The 19,097-nt window shown below is 51.5% G+C and overlaps 6 protein-coding genes across 6 annotated transcripts; 4 read left to right on the top strand and 2 right to left on the bottom strand.

Moving 5' to 3' along the window:
- Positions 1-591: 591 nt before the first annotated feature.
- On the top strand, positions 592-2,640 carry AtWU_01805 (WD40 repeat domain-containing protein; the record flags this gene model as incomplete). Its single annotated transcript, XM_035496919.1, has 4 exons — positions 592-685; positions 780-895; positions 969-1,169; positions 1,231-2,640. The coding sequence occupies 4 exons, from the start codon at positions 592-594 to the stop codon at positions 2,638-2,640; spliced, it is 1,821 nt and encodes a 606-aa protein (XP_035352812.1).
- A 259-nt stretch (positions 2,641-2,899) lies between these two features.
- AtWU_01804 (uncharacterized protein) lies at positions 2,900-3,367 on the bottom strand (the record flags this gene model as incomplete). Its single annotated transcript, XM_035496918.1, has 2 exons — positions 2,900-3,020; positions 3,078-3,367. The coding sequence occupies 2 exons, from the start codon at positions 3,365-3,367 to the stop codon at positions 2,900-2,902; spliced, it is 411 nt and encodes a 136-aa protein (XP_035352811.1).
- Positions 3,368-3,706: 339 nt separating this feature from the next.
- Positions 3,707-5,927, top strand: pex8 (putative peroxisomal membrane protein Pex17; the record flags this gene model as incomplete). The annotated part of the gene is made up of 3 exons (XM_035496917.1): positions 3,707-3,780; positions 3,843-5,289; positions 5,343-5,927. 3 exons carry the CDS (start codon positions 3,707-3,709, stop codon positions 5,925-5,927), a joined length of 2,106 nt encoding a protein of 701 aa, XP_035352810.1.
- Positions 5,928-6,179: 252 nt separating this feature from the next.
- On the bottom strand, positions 6,180-7,090 carry AtWU_01802 (protein-S-isoprenylcysteine carboxyl O-methyltransferase; the record flags this gene model as incomplete). The annotated part of the gene is made up of 2 exons (XM_035496916.1): positions 6,180-6,268; positions 6,331-7,090. The coding sequence occupies 2 exons, from the start codon at positions 7,088-7,090 to the stop codon at positions 6,180-6,182; spliced, it is 849 nt and encodes a 282-aa protein (XP_035352809.1).
- Positions 7,091-7,784: 694 nt separating this feature from the next.
- On the top strand, positions 7,785-8,621 carry AtWU_01801 (sugar O-acetyltransferase; the record flags this gene model as incomplete). Its single annotated transcript, XM_035496915.1, has 3 exons — positions 7,785-7,945; positions 8,061-8,457; positions 8,544-8,621. The coding sequence occupies 3 exons, from the start codon at positions 7,785-7,787 to the stop codon at positions 8,619-8,621; spliced, it is 636 nt and encodes a 211-aa protein (XP_035352808.1).
- Positions 8,622-10,631: 2,010 nt separating this feature from the next.
- Positions 10,632-18,801, top strand: AtWU_01800 (putative ubiquitin C-terminal hydrolase; the record flags this gene model as incomplete). The annotated part of the gene is made up of 11 exons (XM_035496914.1): positions 10,632-11,271; positions 11,338-11,491; positions 11,582-14,315; positions 14,382-14,543; positions 14,597-15,343; positions 15,394-15,497; positions 15,545-15,744; positions 15,807-16,370; positions 16,432-18,567; positions 18,622-18,678; positions 18,737-18,801. 11 exons carry the CDS (start codon positions 10,632-10,634, stop codon positions 18,799-18,801), a joined length of 7,563 nt encoding a protein of 2,520 aa, XP_035352807.1.
- Positions 18,802-19,097: the final 296 nt, after the last annotated feature.

Genomic DNA, 19,097 nt, shown 5'->3' with positions numbered 1-19,097 from the left:
CCTCGGTTCAAACCAATTGCGGGAAATAGCTTAGAACGCAGGACACAGAATCCCACCAGGGTGCGCTGTCCACGATGGACATGACAGAAAACTGGATAAGTTTTAGAGGGGAGAGGGGGAAAAGGAGGGATAAGGTAGTTTTTAAATACTAATAATGGCCACAGGGAACAGCAGCGGGGGTTGCAGGGGAAGAACGCATAATTGCGGCGTCGCAACGGCCTGGCCTCAGGCCGATCCAGGCCGTTGCGGGCCTAAAATTCATGGCAGCGCAGCGGCTGGCTTTGTCGCGGCCAATGACGGTCGCGCAGCCAAGGGCGGTTGCTCTTCATTCGACGCTCCGACACCCAACGCCATCACCAAAGCGACAATCAAACCAAGCGCTGCTCCTGCTCCTGCTGCATGCACGACATGGTCGATTGGCTCTAGCTGGGGATCTTACCACCAGGTTGAGCATCGGCTAGCTGTCATTGCTTCCTCCCGTTTGCCTCCCCTGTCACTGTCATGCTAGCGACTGTCTCTCCGCTTCCTCCGTCATCCTTTCTTTCTTCCTTGTAAACCTACTACCTGCGTTCGGCAGTGCGCTTTGGCGCAATGGCTTTTTACGACGACCCTGGGAATGATGCCCAGCCATTTGGGAGGCCTCCGAAATCCTACGAAGGGGGAATTGCTGGGCCGCGACGACCGAGTACGTGTTATACGATCCTTTGTCCCGATGCGTTCACATTTGTTTACCCCTCTACCTTCGTTTTTCGTTTGGCGAAGTTAACCGTCAATTGTAGGACTCGTGACGGACTATGGATCATCGATGGTACAATGGATACGCACACGGAAACCTCGTTATAAGGGTGGTCATCAGATTGAGGTAGAAAGGCCTAGTGCAAGCTATGTTGTGGATGTAAGTGCGACAGACGTCCGCGCACATTCTGATACAACTCCTCGACTGACACGAGCGGAATTTTCTTTGTTAGATGCTCCCACCTCTTGGCCGAGTCCATTCTCCAGCGGACACTATCCCAGTGCGGCATTTACATCAGTCAATCGGAAAATCGAAGAAACCGATCACTGTCGTACGATGGACACCGGAGGGAAGGCGCCTGCTGACGGGAGGCCATACGGGCGAATTCATGCTCTGGAATGGAACTGCCTTCAACTTCGAAACAGTCATGGATGTGCGTGTTGCTTGGTTGCGATTACCTGCTGGTCGAGGATTCTTTGCTGATGTTTGAATAGGCACATTACGACCAGCTGCAAGCTGGAGTCACCTCCTTAGCTTGGTCTCACAGTCACGACTGGTTGATATCCGGAGGACAGAAGGGTGACGTGAAGTATTGGCGACCTAACTTTAACAACGTTGAGACGATCGATGACGCACATCATGATGCTGTTCGCGATTTAGCTTGGTCACCCAGTGATACTAAATTCCTCTCCGCATCCGACGACACAACACTGAAGATTTTCGATTTCACTGCGAGAACTTGCGATACCGTTCTTACTGGTCACAATTGGGATGTCAAATCCTGCGACTGGCATCCCACCAAAGGTCTGCTCGTGTCTGGGTCCAAAGACCACCAAGTCAAGTTCTGGGATCCGCGCACAGCAAGATGCTTAACAACGCTTCATAGCCACAAGAATACCGTCACAGCGACGAGGTTCTCCCGCGTAAACAATAACCTTCTTGCCACATCATCTCGGGATCAAACGGCGAGAGTCTTCGACTTGCGCATGATGCGAGATATTTGTATCCTCCGAGGCCATGAGAAGCCCGTCTCCTCTCTAACATGGCACCCAATCCACAGCTCTCTCATATCTACTGGTAGTGAGGATGGCTCTCTATATCACTATTTACTTGATGAACCAAATTTGCCCTCCGGGCAAATCCCTACAATTGCGCCATATGACAGCAACGACCCGGCCAACACGCCGGCGCAGGTTATATACCCTGCCCACAAGGTACAATACGCGCATGGTGCCACCATCTGGTCCCTCGATTGGCATCCTCTCGGTCACATTCTTGCATCCGGGTCTAAAGATAACTTCACACGGTTCTGGTCCCGTGCCAGACCCGGGGAGACTAGTTACATGAAGGATAGGTTCCATATCGGAGAAGAAGCGGCGGAAGCTCAGGGTACATGGAGCCGGGGCTTCGGACGGCGGCAGATGCGTGAAGAGGAAGAACAAGAACTTCAGGATGAGGCGGAGAGCTTGGTCGACCAAAAGAAGCCGGCCGGTATGTCGTCTCTTCCTGGAATTCAATTCGCACCACCTGGCGCCGCACCACAGCCAGACGGGATGGGTTCGATACTGCCAGGGATTGGGGCTCCCCAGCCCCCACCCCAGCCGGGGTTTTCCAATTCTATGCCACAGATGGATCCTGGGCGTTTAGCAGCTCTTTTGTCGAGCCAACCGCCCCCTCAGCCGAACAATTTCCCTCCTACGACTGGATTGCCAGGGTTTCCCATGCACCCTGCTATGTCGGGGACACCTCCGGTGAACGTTGACCTGGCGGAACTGCAGAAGCAGCTTCTTTCTCAAGGAATATCGCTGCCCCAGAACTTCCCGCCGCCAAACTTTCCTGGCATGCCCGGGGGACTTCCCGGCCTGCAAGGGAGCAGTACGCCCGATCACGGATATGGAAGATGATTCCAGCTGCGGCATCTAGCGCTTAAAAACTCGGTTGGCCCGTGTAAATGGCGTAATGCCAGGTCGCTCGGTTGCTGGCGTGGCCTCAAGAACTTTCAGCGAACATTATGTATGTATTATAGTCGGTTTCGACGAGGATCTGCGCTCTCGGCCATAATAAGACGATCTCGCTGTCCGTGAGTACCTGTTATCGACACAGCAGGTAAGGGGATGTGAGGGAATGTGATGTGGCCATGAAGGCATCCCGATTCGTCTTCGGTCATAGTCCTCCTGGGATAGGGAAGCTAGATAGGATAAGGACCAACACATTGATACCACCCCACAAAAGGGGGATCCAGGTCGACATTCTGAAATTACCCGCTTCATAAACTGCACCTAAACTATCAAATAGTCAGATCACTGCGAGTAGTATAGAACGTAGCATTAAGAGGACTCACACGAGGCCAATTATACTCCCCGCTAAAAGCGCCTCCAATCCACCTATGACCATGTATACTAAGGGAACCGCAAGACAGGCTTTCCAGCTTCTGCACTGCATGGCCACAGCCCAGGCCGCGACCAGCAGATGGCTTGCGCCATAGAAGATCAAGGTCCAGTACAGAGTAAAACGCCAGATATCCTTGTTATAGTAGAGGTAGTATGCACCAGTACTCTTGGTCGGGAAGAGCTCATAGAGGGACGGAAAAGGAGGCGTTTGGTAGTTGATCGGAACCCGATTGTCGGCCATTGGACTGCAAAAAGGCTACCTGGCCTGCCACAAGAGACAATGTAATGTCATAAGACGAGCACGACCTGGTAAATCGGCCGACAGCCACTGATGCGGACATATACCACGGAGGCCAGAAAGGGTTGGTCGCGAAGCTGATAAGATCCGCTCGGAACGGAGGAGCTCGTGGTTTGCACTGTTTGCTCCCGGCGCGACGAACCTCGGCAGGTGATCTGGGGTTCTCCGCGGCAACTGGAAGCAGCTGCTTTCCGTTATCTCCCCATACCTCTCCATCAGTCTCACTTGGGTTGTGTCTAATGTCCACTTTACTGGTTGAACCATTGACGCCCCTTTGACATCATGGCGACTGAACGCTCTTTAGGTGCTCTTCTGAGATCGCTTCAATTCTCATCTGACCTTCAGGATGTCTTCACGTATGATAGCCTCCCCCTCTCCGCACCTCGGCTGCGCGGACGCAACTGACCGACTTCGCTAGTTTGCTTCCCACGGCGACCAGCCTTTTGACCGTCCTTGGAAACCCTTTGAATATTACTCTGCTCGCGTCACAGCTGCTAGCAACTCCAGCCATTTGGGACCGTCCTGTCGATCTTCTCACGTGTCGCAAGATCCTCAGCATATTCAACACAGCCGCCATCGCGATAGTACAAAGCGAAGCTTCAGACGATTCGAGGACGCCCTACACAAAGGCCAGAAAGATCGAACGCGAGGACTGGGTCAAAGCTGTCATCAATGGAGCGGATGACAAGTCGCCGCGATGGAGACACACAATCTTGATTGGGGGGCTACTGCTGGGTTTCGAGGGACAGAACAGACAGGGGTTGCCGTGGCACGTTCGGCGGAAGCTGGAAAGGGCGCTTGTCACGGCTTCACAGCTTGCGCTTGAGGAGCTGAATCCCCGGAATGAGGTTGACGGTCGTTGTGTCACCATGGTCCTCAACTACACCTTTGAACTGCTATCTGACTCTGAAAGGAGCAGGCTTGACTACGACGTCTTGCTACCCGTCATGGTCAATGCGACCTATGCATCGCATGAAGGCCTGGAGGGAGGGTACTTCCTAGGTACCGTGGATAAGGACATAGTGGAAGCTCCTGGCAAGCAATTCCAGTGGCTGGCGCAGTCTGACACGTTTGCTCGTGTGACGGCCATTTCATCTAGTCCTCTCGTATCTGCTCTGGGACCGCTCTCCCGGCTCATGGCGCATGCAATAGAGAATGCCAAAGATTCTGGACTGGTCGCGCAAACCTTGGATCATATCACGGACTTTGTGCGTACACTCATGGTGCAGTGGCGTCTGAACAAGTTGTCGGAGGTCGACAAGTCCGAGGAAGCGGAGTTCCTCGACGCTGAGTCCTTGAGGACCACCATCCCGGGACTTTGGAGACTGCTCCGTAACTGCTTGTATTCAATTGTCATTGTTCTCCGCGCTGTCTTGGGTAGAGTGATCAATGACCCTGTTCTGGCTGCCCACCGCAGTGCGCCGTTCATATCCATGCAGGTGCTTCATATACTGCGGAATCTCTACTTCATATCATCCCGCATGGGCCAGAACGCATCTTCACAACACATGTTTGTCACCTTGACAGCTGTGGATATTCTATCACACTACCCCGATCTGGCCGAGAACTTCCTGAGAAGCATCAAACCCAGTGAGCTCGGCCAGATCCCCGACCATCCTATTGAGCGGTGTCTGGACCTGTTCTTCCTCAACACGTCGGAGCTCTTCACTCCCTTACTATCTCCTGCATGCAGCGAAGAGCTTCTCGTTGCAGCAGCCGTTCCCTACCTCCCAGCCGGCGGAAATAACCATCTCCTGGAGATTTTCGAAGCCGCCCACAGCACGGTCCTAGCCGTGTTCGCTATCCCGAACAACGCCGCCGTAGCAGCCAAGCATCTCCCATTCTACATCGACAACCTATTTGCTGTAAGCTAACTTCACATTACCCCTATATTCCTCAAACTAATAATCCATTACAGGTATTCCCCGAAAACCTCTCCGCGCGACAGTTCCGTTTAGCCTTCAAGACCGTCATCCAGGTCACAGCACCGCCCTCCCCAATCGCCAACACCCAACGTCTCCTCCCATCAATCCTCCTCGAGGTCCTCTACGACCGAGCACTCCACGCATCCGACCAACTCCTCCCCCAACCATCATCAACTCAACTCGACGGCCCCGACCTCGGCAAATCCCCGCCCGTGTCGGAACAAGCAGCGCTGACTCTCGCGCTCATCGACAGTCTCTGTTTCCTCCGCGTTGAAGACCTCGAGGAGTGGCTTCCCCTCACAGCGCAGTTACTCAACAGCATCAAGACACCAGACATGCATAAGCAATGTGTGGAACGGTTCTGGGAGGCGCTGAGTAGCGGCGAGATGGACGTCGAACGGGCGCATTTCTGTGTCACATGGTGGAGTACGCGTGGTGGCAGGGAGCTTGTTCTGTATGGGGATGAATTCGGGGCCGATGCGGAGCATAGGCAGGATGAGGCTGAGGGGCAAGGACAGGGACAGGGGGCGTATATGAGTGGTGCTCTTGGTGCGGTGGCGAGGGAGAGTAAGCTTTAGCTTTTCCTTCTTCTGTTATGGGGTTGTATATAGGGATGTGATTTTACACAGCATGGGGTCACGATAGCCACGGCGTTCATGGAGCATTGATACCTTTTGCTATTTAGCGATGAAATCCACTTTTCTTTTTTGTTCCTTATGTACCAGAATACAAATCCAAATCATACAATCCCTCCCTTCTTTACCAACTCCACCCAGAACAATTGATTATGTATAGTCTCAAAGATACCAATATAAAGCACCACCAATCAATCAATGAATCCCCGGAATCCCCACCCAACTCCTCTTCCTATACCGTTCATACTCCTCCCCAAAGAACGCAACCAAGAACTTCTCCTCCCCTATCACAAAACCATTAGCATGCACCCCAACACGAAAGAAAGTAAAAGAAAGAAGAACTTACTCCAAATCCTCCCACTAAAAAACCTCCACAAAACAACCGCATACGCCAAAAAGCACACCCCATTCCCAAGAACCAACTGAGTCCCCAACCCCCACCAAAAGAACCCAAAGTAACTCGGATGTCTAAGCACAGAATACACACCCCCGGTAACCAGCACATGCCCTTCGCGACGGGTAACCTGCACCGTATGATTAAAGTTACTGCCAGCCTGCGCCATGGCCACGCTGCGGATCGTCTGGCCCAAGACCATCAGGAACAAGCCAACGGCTACTTGGTAGCTTATGAGCGAGGGGGGCAGGTATAGCGGCACCGGACGGGCGGTGAAGTAGGTGTGGGTGAGGAGACATTCGAGGATGGCGGAGCCGTGGGCGATGTGGTAGGTCCAGCCGTTGGAGGTGAGGAGGTAGGCGGAGACGGTGGCGAAGTGGGTGTTGTATGCGGCTGTGGTGTAGTATTCGAGGAAGTGGAAGAGGGAGAGCGAGGAGAGGAAGAAGGGGATGCGCCAGAGGGGGGTGTATAGGGGGTCGCCGTAGAGGAGGGGGAGGAGGGTTAGCGTGCTGGTTAGGCCGAGGAGGATGCCGAGGAGGTAGGCGTGGAGGGAGATGCTGGAGAGGGATTTTGGGCCGTGCGGGAGGATGGAGGTGTCTGTTGTTGTTGTTGTGTGGTTATTGTTGGTGGGTGGTGGTGGTCGGTATGGGCGGAATGGTGGTGATGGGGATGGGGAGGGAGAGGGGGAGGGGGAGGGAGGGGAGTGGGACATTGTTGTTGGTGTTGGTGTTGTGGTAGTTGTTGGTAGGTGTAGTGGAGGTTGAGATTTCTGGTGTTGGTCAAGGGATTGTCATGCTGGAGAAGGTGCTGGGGATGGTGTTTATATGGAGTTGTTGAACAATCGCGGGAGTTTTTTGGAGAACAATATTAATTGCGATCCAATGCGGAGGAGCTCCGACGGGTGGGCTTCTGATTGGTGGGTTGTGGGGACTTTGTACTGGTGGTAATGTGATGGGTCGCTGCGCGCGAGGAAAAGTTGACTTATTCTAGAGGAGATAGTTGATGTGTCTTATGAAGTTCGTATGGGGAGAGTTGAAAGATGATAATTTGGAGAGATTGTCATTTGGATTGGAGGGATTGTTTGTTATACTGGGTATTGGAGAGTTGTGCTTCTTGCAGAGTGACGATTATGGCTGGCGATGCGGAGAGTACTTGGGTTATCTCCAGACAGCTTGCATTCATAACTATTGTATTTATGGTACATGTTACCAAGTGCTTTGCATATATCAATGACAATAGATTCCCATCGATGATAGGCAAGCGTAATCAGAATAGTAGGAGTCTACTAAGATCCATCATCCACTTGACGGCCCGCAGAGCTGTGCTCGGACTAAACTCCGGATTCACCCCGCCTTGATAACGCAACAAAGGAATCACTCTCCGGCTGTCCCATTCAAAATACAACCATGGATCTGCAAGAGAATCGAGAACGCATGCGCCGCGGCGAGCTCTATCATGCGTTCGTCTCCGATCTTACAGCCGATCGAGCGCGTTGCGCCAGTGCCTGTCGCCGTTTCAACAATGCGGGCGACGTGTCCCGTCGACAGTCCCTGGAGTTGTGGAAGGAGTAAGTGAACACAATCAGATTGACGTCCCCATGCCGGAATACAACCACGGCAGGCTCCACGCGGATGGAACGGTCTTCCACGACATGGCGGATACAACCGGGCTGACAGGAACAGCATTGTGGGTGATACCACCCCTCTCCCGCCTGCCAGTCAGGATCCCGCCGAGGATGACAAGCTCTTAGCGAAGCATCCTTGGATCGAGCCTCCCATTCGCATGGACTACGGGTACAACGTGAAAGTGGGAGAAGGCGCCTTCATCAATTTTGACTGTGTCATCATCGACACCTGCTTGGTGACCATTGGGGCGCGCACCTTGTTCGGTCCCAAGGTTAGTCTTTATAGCGGCACGCACCCTCTTGATCCGGCCGTGCGTAACGGAACGGAAGGTCCAGAGTCCGGGAAAGAAATCCATATTGGTGAGGATTGCTGGCTCGCAGGGAATGTGACTGTGTTGCCGGGAGTGACGATCGGAAAAGGTGCGGTTATTGGAGCTGGAAGTGTGGTGACCAAGGTACGTTCGAGACTGCTTACCATTCCTGGGATCTTGTGTGAGGGTCAAAAAATGGTCTTTGCTGATAAGGATGGTTGCCATGCTAGGATGTTCCCGCGTTTCATTTGGCCGTGGGAAACCCAGCGAGAGTGATTCGCAAGATTGAAACCTCGATGAAGGAGTAAATTGATCATGTTGGTTGCTAGATGCTCTAGCAGTGAGTCATCTGGATGGAGGTTGTGTCGGTCGTGGTTAATTGTGCGTTTAAACACTGAGGTTACCCAACGATTGTACATAATTAGATATATCATAAAAAGGAATATGCCGACTCGGCACAAGTCACACAAGCATTCTTCTCTGGTTCCCCGACGCACAGGGTTGGGGGGTGGTTAATTCACCATGATCGACAGCGCAGTGGGGACGGAAAAAAAGACCCTGGAAACCAGCAGAATGGGGGATGACACTTGACAACGGTGCGCGAGTCGGAACGCACTAATTGGCAATAACGGGGTGGTTTGCTGGGCATGATGGGAGATAACCCCACGCTAGGAAATGAGCTGGAAAGCTTCAAGTGGAGATGGGGGCAAATAAGCTCCAGGGGACGAGAGGGGCTCTAGCTGGGTTTGGAGTAGGGCAGATGGAGGCAGATGGAGGTTGGCTCGCCTAAGCGGCGGGGAGGAATGCAATCAGGATGTGCCCCTGCAGCTTCCCCTGCCTATCCTAAGTACAGCTGGCAGCCAGGTAAAAGCCACTACTACTTACCAACTAGACAGGTACGTCGGTTGGGTACTTCTGGACTAACTACTACGCAAGTACTATCTTCGGCCGTAAGTTGAGATGACATACAGTACATTCTACGGATCCCCCGAATATTCCCTCCTACGTACTTGGAGAATTTCTCCTAGGGCTGGCTGGTGGGGACAATGGGCAAATAAATGGCTAGGGAAAGCCATGGCTAAAAACTGAGGCATGCAGGAAATGAGACAAATGTCCGATAGGAATACTTTTGACGTAGTGATTGTCTTTCCGCGGATGACAGAAGTACCAGCCAACGGTAACACAGGCTTTTGGGTGGAATTCTTAACCAAGAGAGAGAGCATTGGGATGGGCGGCTGCTCCTCATACGTCTGTCTTTATTTGATCTGGGTCCAATGGCACCGATGGGTTTTAATTTGGATTTTTTGAGTGTTGATTAACCCTTTTTTTTTGTCCAGTATTCGGTTCAAGATGACTGATCTTCGCTTTGTTGGCAGTCCAGACCGTGTCCATTCTTACTCCATGCGTGAGAATAGAGGGAATCATTACTACGCATACATACGAGAATTGGTAGCACAATCAATTATTCCAGCGAACCGGATTGAGGGAGCTTCCAGGTAACAGTAGCAACTATAGTTTCCCTAATACTAGGCAGATGCGATCCTGGCTTTTTCCCCCCACCAACCAAAGTTTAGTGAGTATCTTCTAGTGCTGCAGGTGAAAATCAAAAGGGATGTATCATGGAGTACTAGTAATTGATGAACGGAGTCTCCCGTATTGTAGATGAAAAAGATAATTCATATCTTATAAGCAAAACCAACCAGTAGAATGATAAATAGGTCGATTGAATCAAAGATCGATAGATAATTGAAAAGGAAAAAAAAAGTTCGTTATCCATCATTTCAACCATCCAACCACTTGCCAGGCCGATCCCCGATTCGCCCTGGAACACCCGCCAATCCGTTGCTCCACCGCAACGTCAGAGCTGGACCTTTCAGTTAGTTTGTTCTTCTGCTGCTCTGCTCATCTTCCATCTCAATTCTTCACTGTCGCATTTTACTTGAACCGGTTGTTCACTCATCCCTCTATCCCTCTCCAGCTAGTAGCTGTTTATTCAGCTTTGGTCGGTCATCGACCTGCCCTCACACACTCTCTCTACTTCAGTTCCTTGAGTGTCTGAACAGCTATCGCTTCTCCGATCGCTGCCTCTTCCCACTCACCCCTCAGCTGGATTTCCCTTTCCCGCATTGTTCTTATCCGCAACCCGACTTGCTTCTCTTCTCCCACACATTTCACCTCCCTTCCTTGTGTGCGGGCGCTCGGTCTGCCGTCATTTTCCTTCTTATCAATCGCCCCTAGAGCTAAATTAGATTCAATCTTTCCCCCCCTCTCCATTCACAGTCTTGTCGCGTCCCCATCGGCCGGGCTAAGAAAATGTCATGGCAGCTGCCCCGCTAGAGAGCTCTAGCACCCCGCCTGAAACGACCTCCTCGATTGATTCGACGCGTCCCCTCGGTCATCCCATGGAAGAGTCGGATCCTCAATCCACCCGGAAACGCCCTCGTCTCGACAGTGGGAGTGGTACCTGTGAGTCTAGGTCCATTCCCGACGAAACCGCCGCTACTCGATTCCCCAACGACATCCCGGATGCTCCTGCCACAACGGGCCAGGACGCTTCTCCCTCCTCTCGCCCGGCCAGCCGAGTGGTCATAAAGCTGAAGTCTCCTGTGCCCGACAACATGGCGTCCGAGCCTGGTGACTCCCCGGTCGAGCATCCAAGCCGTGATCCTCCCACTCAGCCCGCAGCAGGCGGGATCGGCCTCGACGCTTCCACCGCCATATCGCTATCATCATCACCCACACAGAGCCCGGAGATAGAGGTGGCGGACCTGGAAGATATGGATCAGGATCCCAATACCTCCAGTTGGAAGTCGTTGGGGGAGGCGATGCGTGAACCGGAAACCCCAGAGGTAGTGCAGCTGCATGACCAGCCGCCGCTGGTGGAGACGTTCCCGAGACTGTTCATGGGAAATGAGTTGCGGGAAAATTTGGAGGAGATATGTACGATGATTGAGAAAGGTAAAGCGCTTCTTCGATGGCATTATGCTGGCTTTTGCCGTGCCGATTCTGACAGTTATTCCATAGGCTCCCAACATGATACCCCGGTATTTGTTGCCGTGAAAGCTTGGTTCGATGACGTCGCAAACAATCTAGATCAGTTGACTTATGAAGTTTTGGCGGAGGACCGGGACTTCTGGGAGGAGCTACCCAGCGTTGTGGATAGCTTGTTGCGCAGAGTGTGAGTGACTTCTACGTGTTTTGGCCTTGGAGAAACTCTATCGAGTTTGCCGATCAACCCCGCAAATCCCAAGTACTAACAGATTCTTAGCGTGGAGCTCCTGCCGGATGAGGGGCGGGGGGTATGGGCTTGTCTAGAAGAGTTCTTCCTCGATTTCGCTCACTTGGCAGTCCATGTCATTGACCTAGATACCATCATCTTGACCCAGGCTGTGGATGACGCAGAGGCCCAGATATCAGACCCGTTATCGAAACCCTACCTGGTGTCACTGGGTTGGATTCTGCAGCTAGGCAATATTCCGTTTTTCCGCACCATGGAGAATATACACGGATCGGACGTAGCGAATCTGGTCGCTCGTACGAACGATCAGGTCGCTGCTGCTTTAGATATCATCCAACACTTGTCCGATCATGCGGCCTGCATTCTGAATCTGATTACCCGCTGGTCTCAACTTTCAACGTCTCTGATTGCCATAGTTAATATTGTGCATAACCTGATAGAATCAGGGAACGAACGGCGCCGGTATCACGCCGATGATGCTTTAATAAATTCCTCCATTTGCTCTCGCACCATGAGGCGTGCTTACCCATTGATCCGCGCCGCAGATGAGAAATACCAGTTTCACATAACCAAGAAGTCTCCTTGGGTATCAAGTGAGACGAGCGACTCCATGCTACGCCACATTGCTTTCTCCTATACCACGCTATGCAATCGTGATTCAGAGCTTGCTTCACAAATCGCGGAGGATCTCGCGATAGAGCTTTCAGAAGATGTAACCCCTGAGGACCGTTCCTCTATCATTTTCTATGGTTGGAAGTTTGGCGTCCTGAAGAAGCACATCATGGATGGACGAATGGAGCTGCGTGTTTTTGGTGTCGAGACAATGCAGGCAGAACTCGTCCATATCTGGAGGCAACATATCCACAGGAATACCGAAAGCACCATTCACCCTGTGGTTGATTATCTCGTGGGCTTCCTGCGACAAAATCGGATCGTCGAGTATATTGTGGGGATTGATTCTCACCCTCAGCTCATCAGCAGAAGTGGAAACATTGTCGGGTTTCTGGTCGTCACAGCCACGTATACCGATGCGGACACAGACACGATATGGGAGACAGTAACAGAAAGCCCGGATCCTCGAACAGTATCCGAGGTCTTAGGCATGTTGAGCAAAACCTTCCAGATGCATACCTCGAATTCGCCTGCTTTGCTCTACGTGTGCTCGAAGCTGCTAGATCTTCCGTTGGCACGCTTTGACGCACGAATGGTAGATTTCTGTGAACAACTTCTCCATCAGGTGAGAGAGAAATGCAGCGATAGAAGTCACCGTGAGACCCAGGACCGCATTCATGTGGATGCAATTCCCCTTCGTCTGTGCGTGCGTTTGATCCGCGAGAGCGCCGGTGCCAATGACTTCCCCGTCGAGCACAAGGCCCTTCTGCAGAAGTTCGCAGCCGCCCAGCTGAAATCCTTTATGGACATCGGCCTGAGCGAGGTTGACAAAATGGAGATATATGAGCAATGTCTCAAAGACATCGCTGAGATGAATCAGTTTACCGTGGGCAGTATCCAGGCCTTGAACGCCCTTCTTCCCAGCAATGATTCTCTGGAACTTCGCAAGCTTGCCGAGGAATTCGACCTGACTCGCTTAGTGATTACGGAGTTGGCTCATACTGTGGACATGAATCAGACCGACTTTACTGATCCGTTTTCTCTGACCGGTTTCTCGTCAAGGGTCCATATGCTGGCCCGGATCATTGATATGGTTCCGGACTCAATAACCCCGGATCTCGGTGATCTGCTTTGGCGTAGAGTCTTTATGTCGAAGTCTCTTGCCCAACAGGGCAGACGCGCCCTCTGGGACATGCTTTGCGCAACTGCCCGGTATAGCGCTCAAGCCAACTCACTCGTTGAGCGCTGTATTCAAGTCTACCTGCCCGAGCTCTCGCCCGCTGAAGACTATCTTCCCGAGGTTCTTCAGTTCGCGAAGCAGACAATTAATTATGAGGTCCGGTTCAATCCCCCATCAATTGCTGGCGAGAACGAGGTCGTAGCGATACCGGGAATGGACCGGATATGGAGCTTTATTCTCACAGCTCCCCCTGGTACAATTGAAACGGACGCGATCACTTTTGCAATTGAGGTTTATCTTGATCATAGTATCATTAACCGGTCTCCACGATCGGCTGTTGAGGCTACCCACATTGCTCTGGTGGACCGTTGCGTGGACCAGCTCAAGTCTGCGGCATCGAGGTTGAAGGAATCCCGCGACAACTCCGACACCGTTCAGGACGCATCCATGGACGCAGTTGCACCCGATACCAATATCAAGGCAGAGGAGCTCAGATTCAGCCGTTCATTACTATTCCTTCGCCGATTCCTACAGGGGCTACGGTGTCGTCCTCAGTACAGTCCGCCACAAAGCCTGCCTCTCGATTCACCTGGAAAACCGATACAAGGGGATGCAATTGATATCCGCTACCAAACGTTCAATGGAGGCACCCAGTCTAAAGTCCGGTCATTGCACATCGGGGATTTGTCAACCGCCGCGGAGCTCGCAGAGACCCTCGTGCGGGTCACGGGGTTCACAAAGTTCAGTACGATCTCTGGTGGACAGAGGATCGATCTACTTGAGAAGCCCGGCATTACCATTCGAGATCTAAAACTCGGCTCAGGCCTACTCCTTATCCGTCGGGACCCAGAAAGTCGTGAACTGGCCATGACTGGTAGACGGCAGTCCCTGACCCTGGTTGATTCTGAGGTACTGAAACATTTTGACGACCTGTACGACCTGCTTGTCCTCGAGGACCATCTAGCACGTGAGGTGTGCATACCCCGTTCTCTTTCTCTCTCTGGTAGACGCCATTTCTGATTACTGATTAATTCATAGATATATGATTTTCTCGTCGTTTTCCCTCCCCAGGACAGGGTTCTGGAGTTGGTAAAGTCGACGGATAAGACTGAGGACGAGATGTTCCCTATGGACAAACCGTTTAGTCTCCTTTACTCGGTCAATGCGCTTTCAGTTTCGTTACGTGAAGAAACTCTCGAGGTAAGGGTATGCTGACTCTGTAGTGTACTTCGCTAACCAAGTCGCGTTGTTAGGCATCACCAAATCAAGACTATGTGTCTCACAGCATCCGCGTCTTAGTCTCTGCCGTGACGCGTTCTGAGATGGCGGATGGCTTGGAAGATAGTCCCACCAAACTTTTATTTGCAACGCACATGGTCGAGTGCCTCCTATATGCGCTTCTGGTACGACCGGCTATTCCTGGTGAAGCGCCGGTCGTTCCGAATCCAACGGCATTGGTTCAACGTCTCTTCCACTTTATGGAAGTTGCGCGGCTTCTACCTGTCTCTTCTCCTTCGGAAACAAGCATTACTAAGTTGATCTGTAACTCGTTTGCTGTCTTGACGGAGGGCTCAGTTCGGGATCTAGGTTTCTGGGAGGCTGTCAAGGAACAGCCGCACTTTGATGACCTCCTGTGCTCACTTCTTCTGAAGGAGCATCGCCAGCCCATCCGGAAAGGCATTGCAGAGAATATTGCTGTCGCTTGTAGTCCTTCCAAGTTACTCAGGAAATCGACGAAGCCAATTGATTCTGAGACACAGGGCACACAAGACACACCAGCTCCTGACAATGCCATTCGAATTGAGATCCTTGCAAAGATCTGGAATGCTTTCGACAAGGCTTTCCCTGCGACGCTCGATAACGCAGCTCAATGCCAGGAGTTTTTCGAAATTTCCAATTTGGTTTTCCGCTCCGTCGCTGAGAGATCACCGCATGACCTTTCATTTAGCCAATACCTGAAGCAGTGGAGCACAACCATGCTGCGCCATCAAACAGAAGAGGTCAGTCTTCTCTTAGACTATAATTTCTGACTCGCTAACCTTTTTTATAGTTTGTTGGCCGCGAGCCTGTAGACCATCTCATTCTGGGCTTCGCTCGTCTTCTGAGAATATGCCTGGAGCTGGCAGGTTCTAACGATACCACCGTTGACACTTTGTAAGTCTCGCTACAGTTGTGTCCATTGTTCTATACTGACTTTGCAGCGATCTCGCCGAGAGCCTGTTCGATCAATATCTCTTCCCCGACCTTTCGTCACCCTCCACCGATCTCATTGTACCTCAAGTTCCTGTCATGCACACCCAAACCCGACAGGAGCTGTATAGTATACTATGTCAACTCTGCAGACTCGATGAGAACAACTACTCCACAATCGTTGAGCGTCTTGAAGATCTTATTCCACTAGGTCTGAACTCCTGCGTTTTCCCTCTAACTTGTATCATCGCTGACTGATATTCCGCCCAACAGACTACACCTATTCTCCTGCTTGGGGCTTCGACCGTTACAAAATGCTCCGGTCTCCAGAAGGTTATGCAGGGCTCAAAAATCTTTCGAACACCTGCTACCTGAATTCCCTTCTGACTCAGCTTTTCATGAACGTTGGATTTCGTGACTTCATACTGCAGCTCGATCTTGAGGACCCGGACGGATCTCAGAAGCTGCTATATGAGACGAAAAAGTTGTTCGGACATATGCAGGAGACCTGGAGCAAGAGTGTTGACTCGCAGGCTTTTGTCGACACGATACGCACCTATGACAACGAGCCCATCGACGTCACTATTCAGATGGATGTTGACGAGTTCTATAATCTTCTTTTTGATAGATGGGAGGCTCAGATCTCAGACAACGAGTGCAAGAAAAGATTTAGGTCGTTCTATGGTGGGCAGCTGGTCCAGCAAATCAAGTCTAAAGAATGCACCCATATCTCGGAGCGGCTTGAACCGTTCTCCGCTATTCAGTGCGAAATCAAAGACAAAGCGAGCCTCGAGGACAGTCTCCAAGCCTACGTTGAGGGGGAGATCATGCAGGGAGGTAAGTGAAATTCTGGACAGTCAAACACACGAACACCACACTGACAGTATTGTCTCCGCAGATAACAAGTATTCTTGCACATCATGCGGGCGCCACGTTGATGCAGTTAAGCGGGCCTGCTTGAAAGAAGTGCCTGACAATCTCATATTTCATCTAAAGCGCTTTGACTTTGACATGGTTACGATGCTGCGAAGTAAGATCAACGATGAATTCCAGTTTCCGGACTTCATCGACATGAGCCCGTACAAAGTTGAATACCTTTCAGACCAGACAGCCGAAGTCGAGGAGGACATTTTTGAACTCGTTGGCGTCTTGGTTCACAGTGGGACGGCTGAATCTGGCCACTACTACTCTTACATCCGTGAGAGACCTACTTCTGGAGCTGGAGGCTCCTGGGTCGAGTTCAATGATTCTGATGTTAGCCGGTTTGACCAAGCAAAACTCGCTGATCAGTGTTTTGGTGGCCATAACGACTCCGGGCAGTCTTCTGCCATGGGCCAGGTCCGGTTCAACAAGGTGTGGAACGCCTATATGCTTTTCTATCAACGTGCTTCTAGCATGGAGGCAGAGAAGGCGATCTACAAACCAACAAAGCCTCAACACCCTGTGGGTGTGTCCTTGCCTAGGGAACTCGCTAACCATATCGTGATGGAGAACGAAATCTTCATCCGTGTCTACTGTCTGATGGACCCATACCACGCTCTCTTCGTTCGATATCTGCTTTCCATGATCCTTGAAGAGCGAGGGCCCCGGGGTGATACCAAGGCTAAATTGGACAAGTCTATGATCTTCATTGCCTTGGATACATTAGAACAATTACTTTCGAGGTCAAGGGAACCGTTGGGCCTGGACGCATTTGTTACACTGCTCTTCACAGTCATTTCCGAGGTGCCGATGGCGGCTTATAGAGTCATGCAGTGGTTCGAAAACAAGCCGTCAGCAACCCGCAATTTGGTTCTAAGGAGTCCCCATCCGGCCGTCCGCAGCAACTCGATAAGGCTCATAATCTGCTCTCTTTCAAAACTCCAAGGGCTTCAGAAAGGTGCAGATGACGAGGATGTCGAGAAGGAAGTATGGAAGATGAGATACTTGAATAGCTTTGAGAATGTGGTGCGAACTTTGGAAAGCATGTGGTCGACACTGCATACCGCAAGCCGCTCTTGGGATGATTACTTCGAGTTCTTGTCAATGCTTGCAAACTTTGGGCAATACGAAGCTGGCATAATTCTCAACAATGGGTTCCTCCTCAAATGCCTTGAAATCGTTTGGCTTGACCATGAGGACTCGAAGCGCCTAAGACGGCAGTACGCTTTCATCATCAAGTTCATGGAGAAGGGCAGGCGATTCTCCTACAAACGACTCATGGATCTCCTTGCCTACCTAATAGCACGCATTGACCTCACTGTTCCGCCGAGCCAAGACGATAAACGACGAACCTTGCCAGACGGCAGGTACACTCTTACAATGTCGGAGGCCATGTTCATCCGGCCGCTGGGGAAGAGCAAAGAGTTGTCGTTTCTGACAACAGTTCTCACGCATAACAGCAGTCCACCGGCAAGCAGGAATATCGTTACTCTTTTTGTGGACGCAGAGCCCGATGCTGGTCTTATGGATCCAATCTGTAGAACCCTGGAAGAAGGCTTGAGACTGGCACCGGCAAGTCTTTGCGCTCCATTCCTAGAGGCAACCTTGATATTCTGTCGACGAGGTCCTGACGAGGCTAGAATCGTCAGTCTGATTGACTTCGTCGCCAAGGGGGTTGATTCTATCAATGACAGCGGTGGCAGGGAGCATATCGTCTTCTTCACGAGCGTTATGGGCAGCCGCAACGATCGGCTTGGACTCAATGAAGCTTGGTTTTTAAACCATCTCATCGAGATGGTCCCAGAGTGGGCTCCTCCCTTGCTAACATTCCCCGATAGAGGGGTTCGCAACATGACGCTGGACGTCCTTCGGCAAATCCTATTCAGCGGCGAAGCGGAAGAGGCAGGCGACGATTGGCAGACACGTCAGGCCGAAGTAGCCAAGAAATTGGTACACGCGAGCATCAACCGATTGCGGAAAGCATATGTCAATGTCCCAGGCTCTGGCGTTGATCCCAGAGCAGTGGAATCTATCCGCACCGTGGTGGAACATTGCCTAAGCACGTATTTTGGTGATAGTGAAGAAGACCAGGAGGCTATTCTGCAAGCCCAGGGTACGTTATTTTCAGAATCATGTTCGGTTTATTATTACTAACGGAAGACTACAGAAACCATTGCAGCTGTTGAGGACCTGATTGCTGAAGTCCCGGAAGAGCTAGCATCCGGTGAGTTGTGATTACTTTTCCATCCAAGTCTATCTCAGCCACTGACTTCCTCTTGCAGAAGACTGGGAGGATAACTCCGTCATGGCCAGTGATTCGGAGATGGGGCTGGCAGGATCTCCGTGAGACCTGCATCTGGTAATGCCTCCGCGGTGGTTCATTGTATCACATATGAGAGACGAATTTATGATAAAATCCTTTTTGTGTGGTTCTGGCCTGCATTTATCGGCGTTTTCTTCTCGCCAGGCTCTAATAGAATTGGGCCTTTGCTTCTGTTCCGGCTAAGGTTGCTTTGTGTGTTGGCTTGTACTGTCTTTCGCTTGAGGAGATTTCTGTTTCCATGGCATGTGTTAATGCAAGGGGGAACTTCGACTTGGCGCCTTTATAGGGATGGTCTGTTATGTGCTTTCTGGGAGGAAGCT

The sequence above is a fragment of the Aspergillus tubingensis genome, assembly GCF_013340325.1.
Source record: "Aspergillus tubingensis WU-2223L DNA, scaffold_3, whole genome shotgun sequence".
NCBI lineage: Eukaryota > Fungi > Ascomycota > Eurotiomycetes > Eurotiales > Aspergillaceae > Aspergillus > Aspergillus tubingensis.
This window is presented reverse-complemented; position numbering and strand designations above follow the sequence as displayed.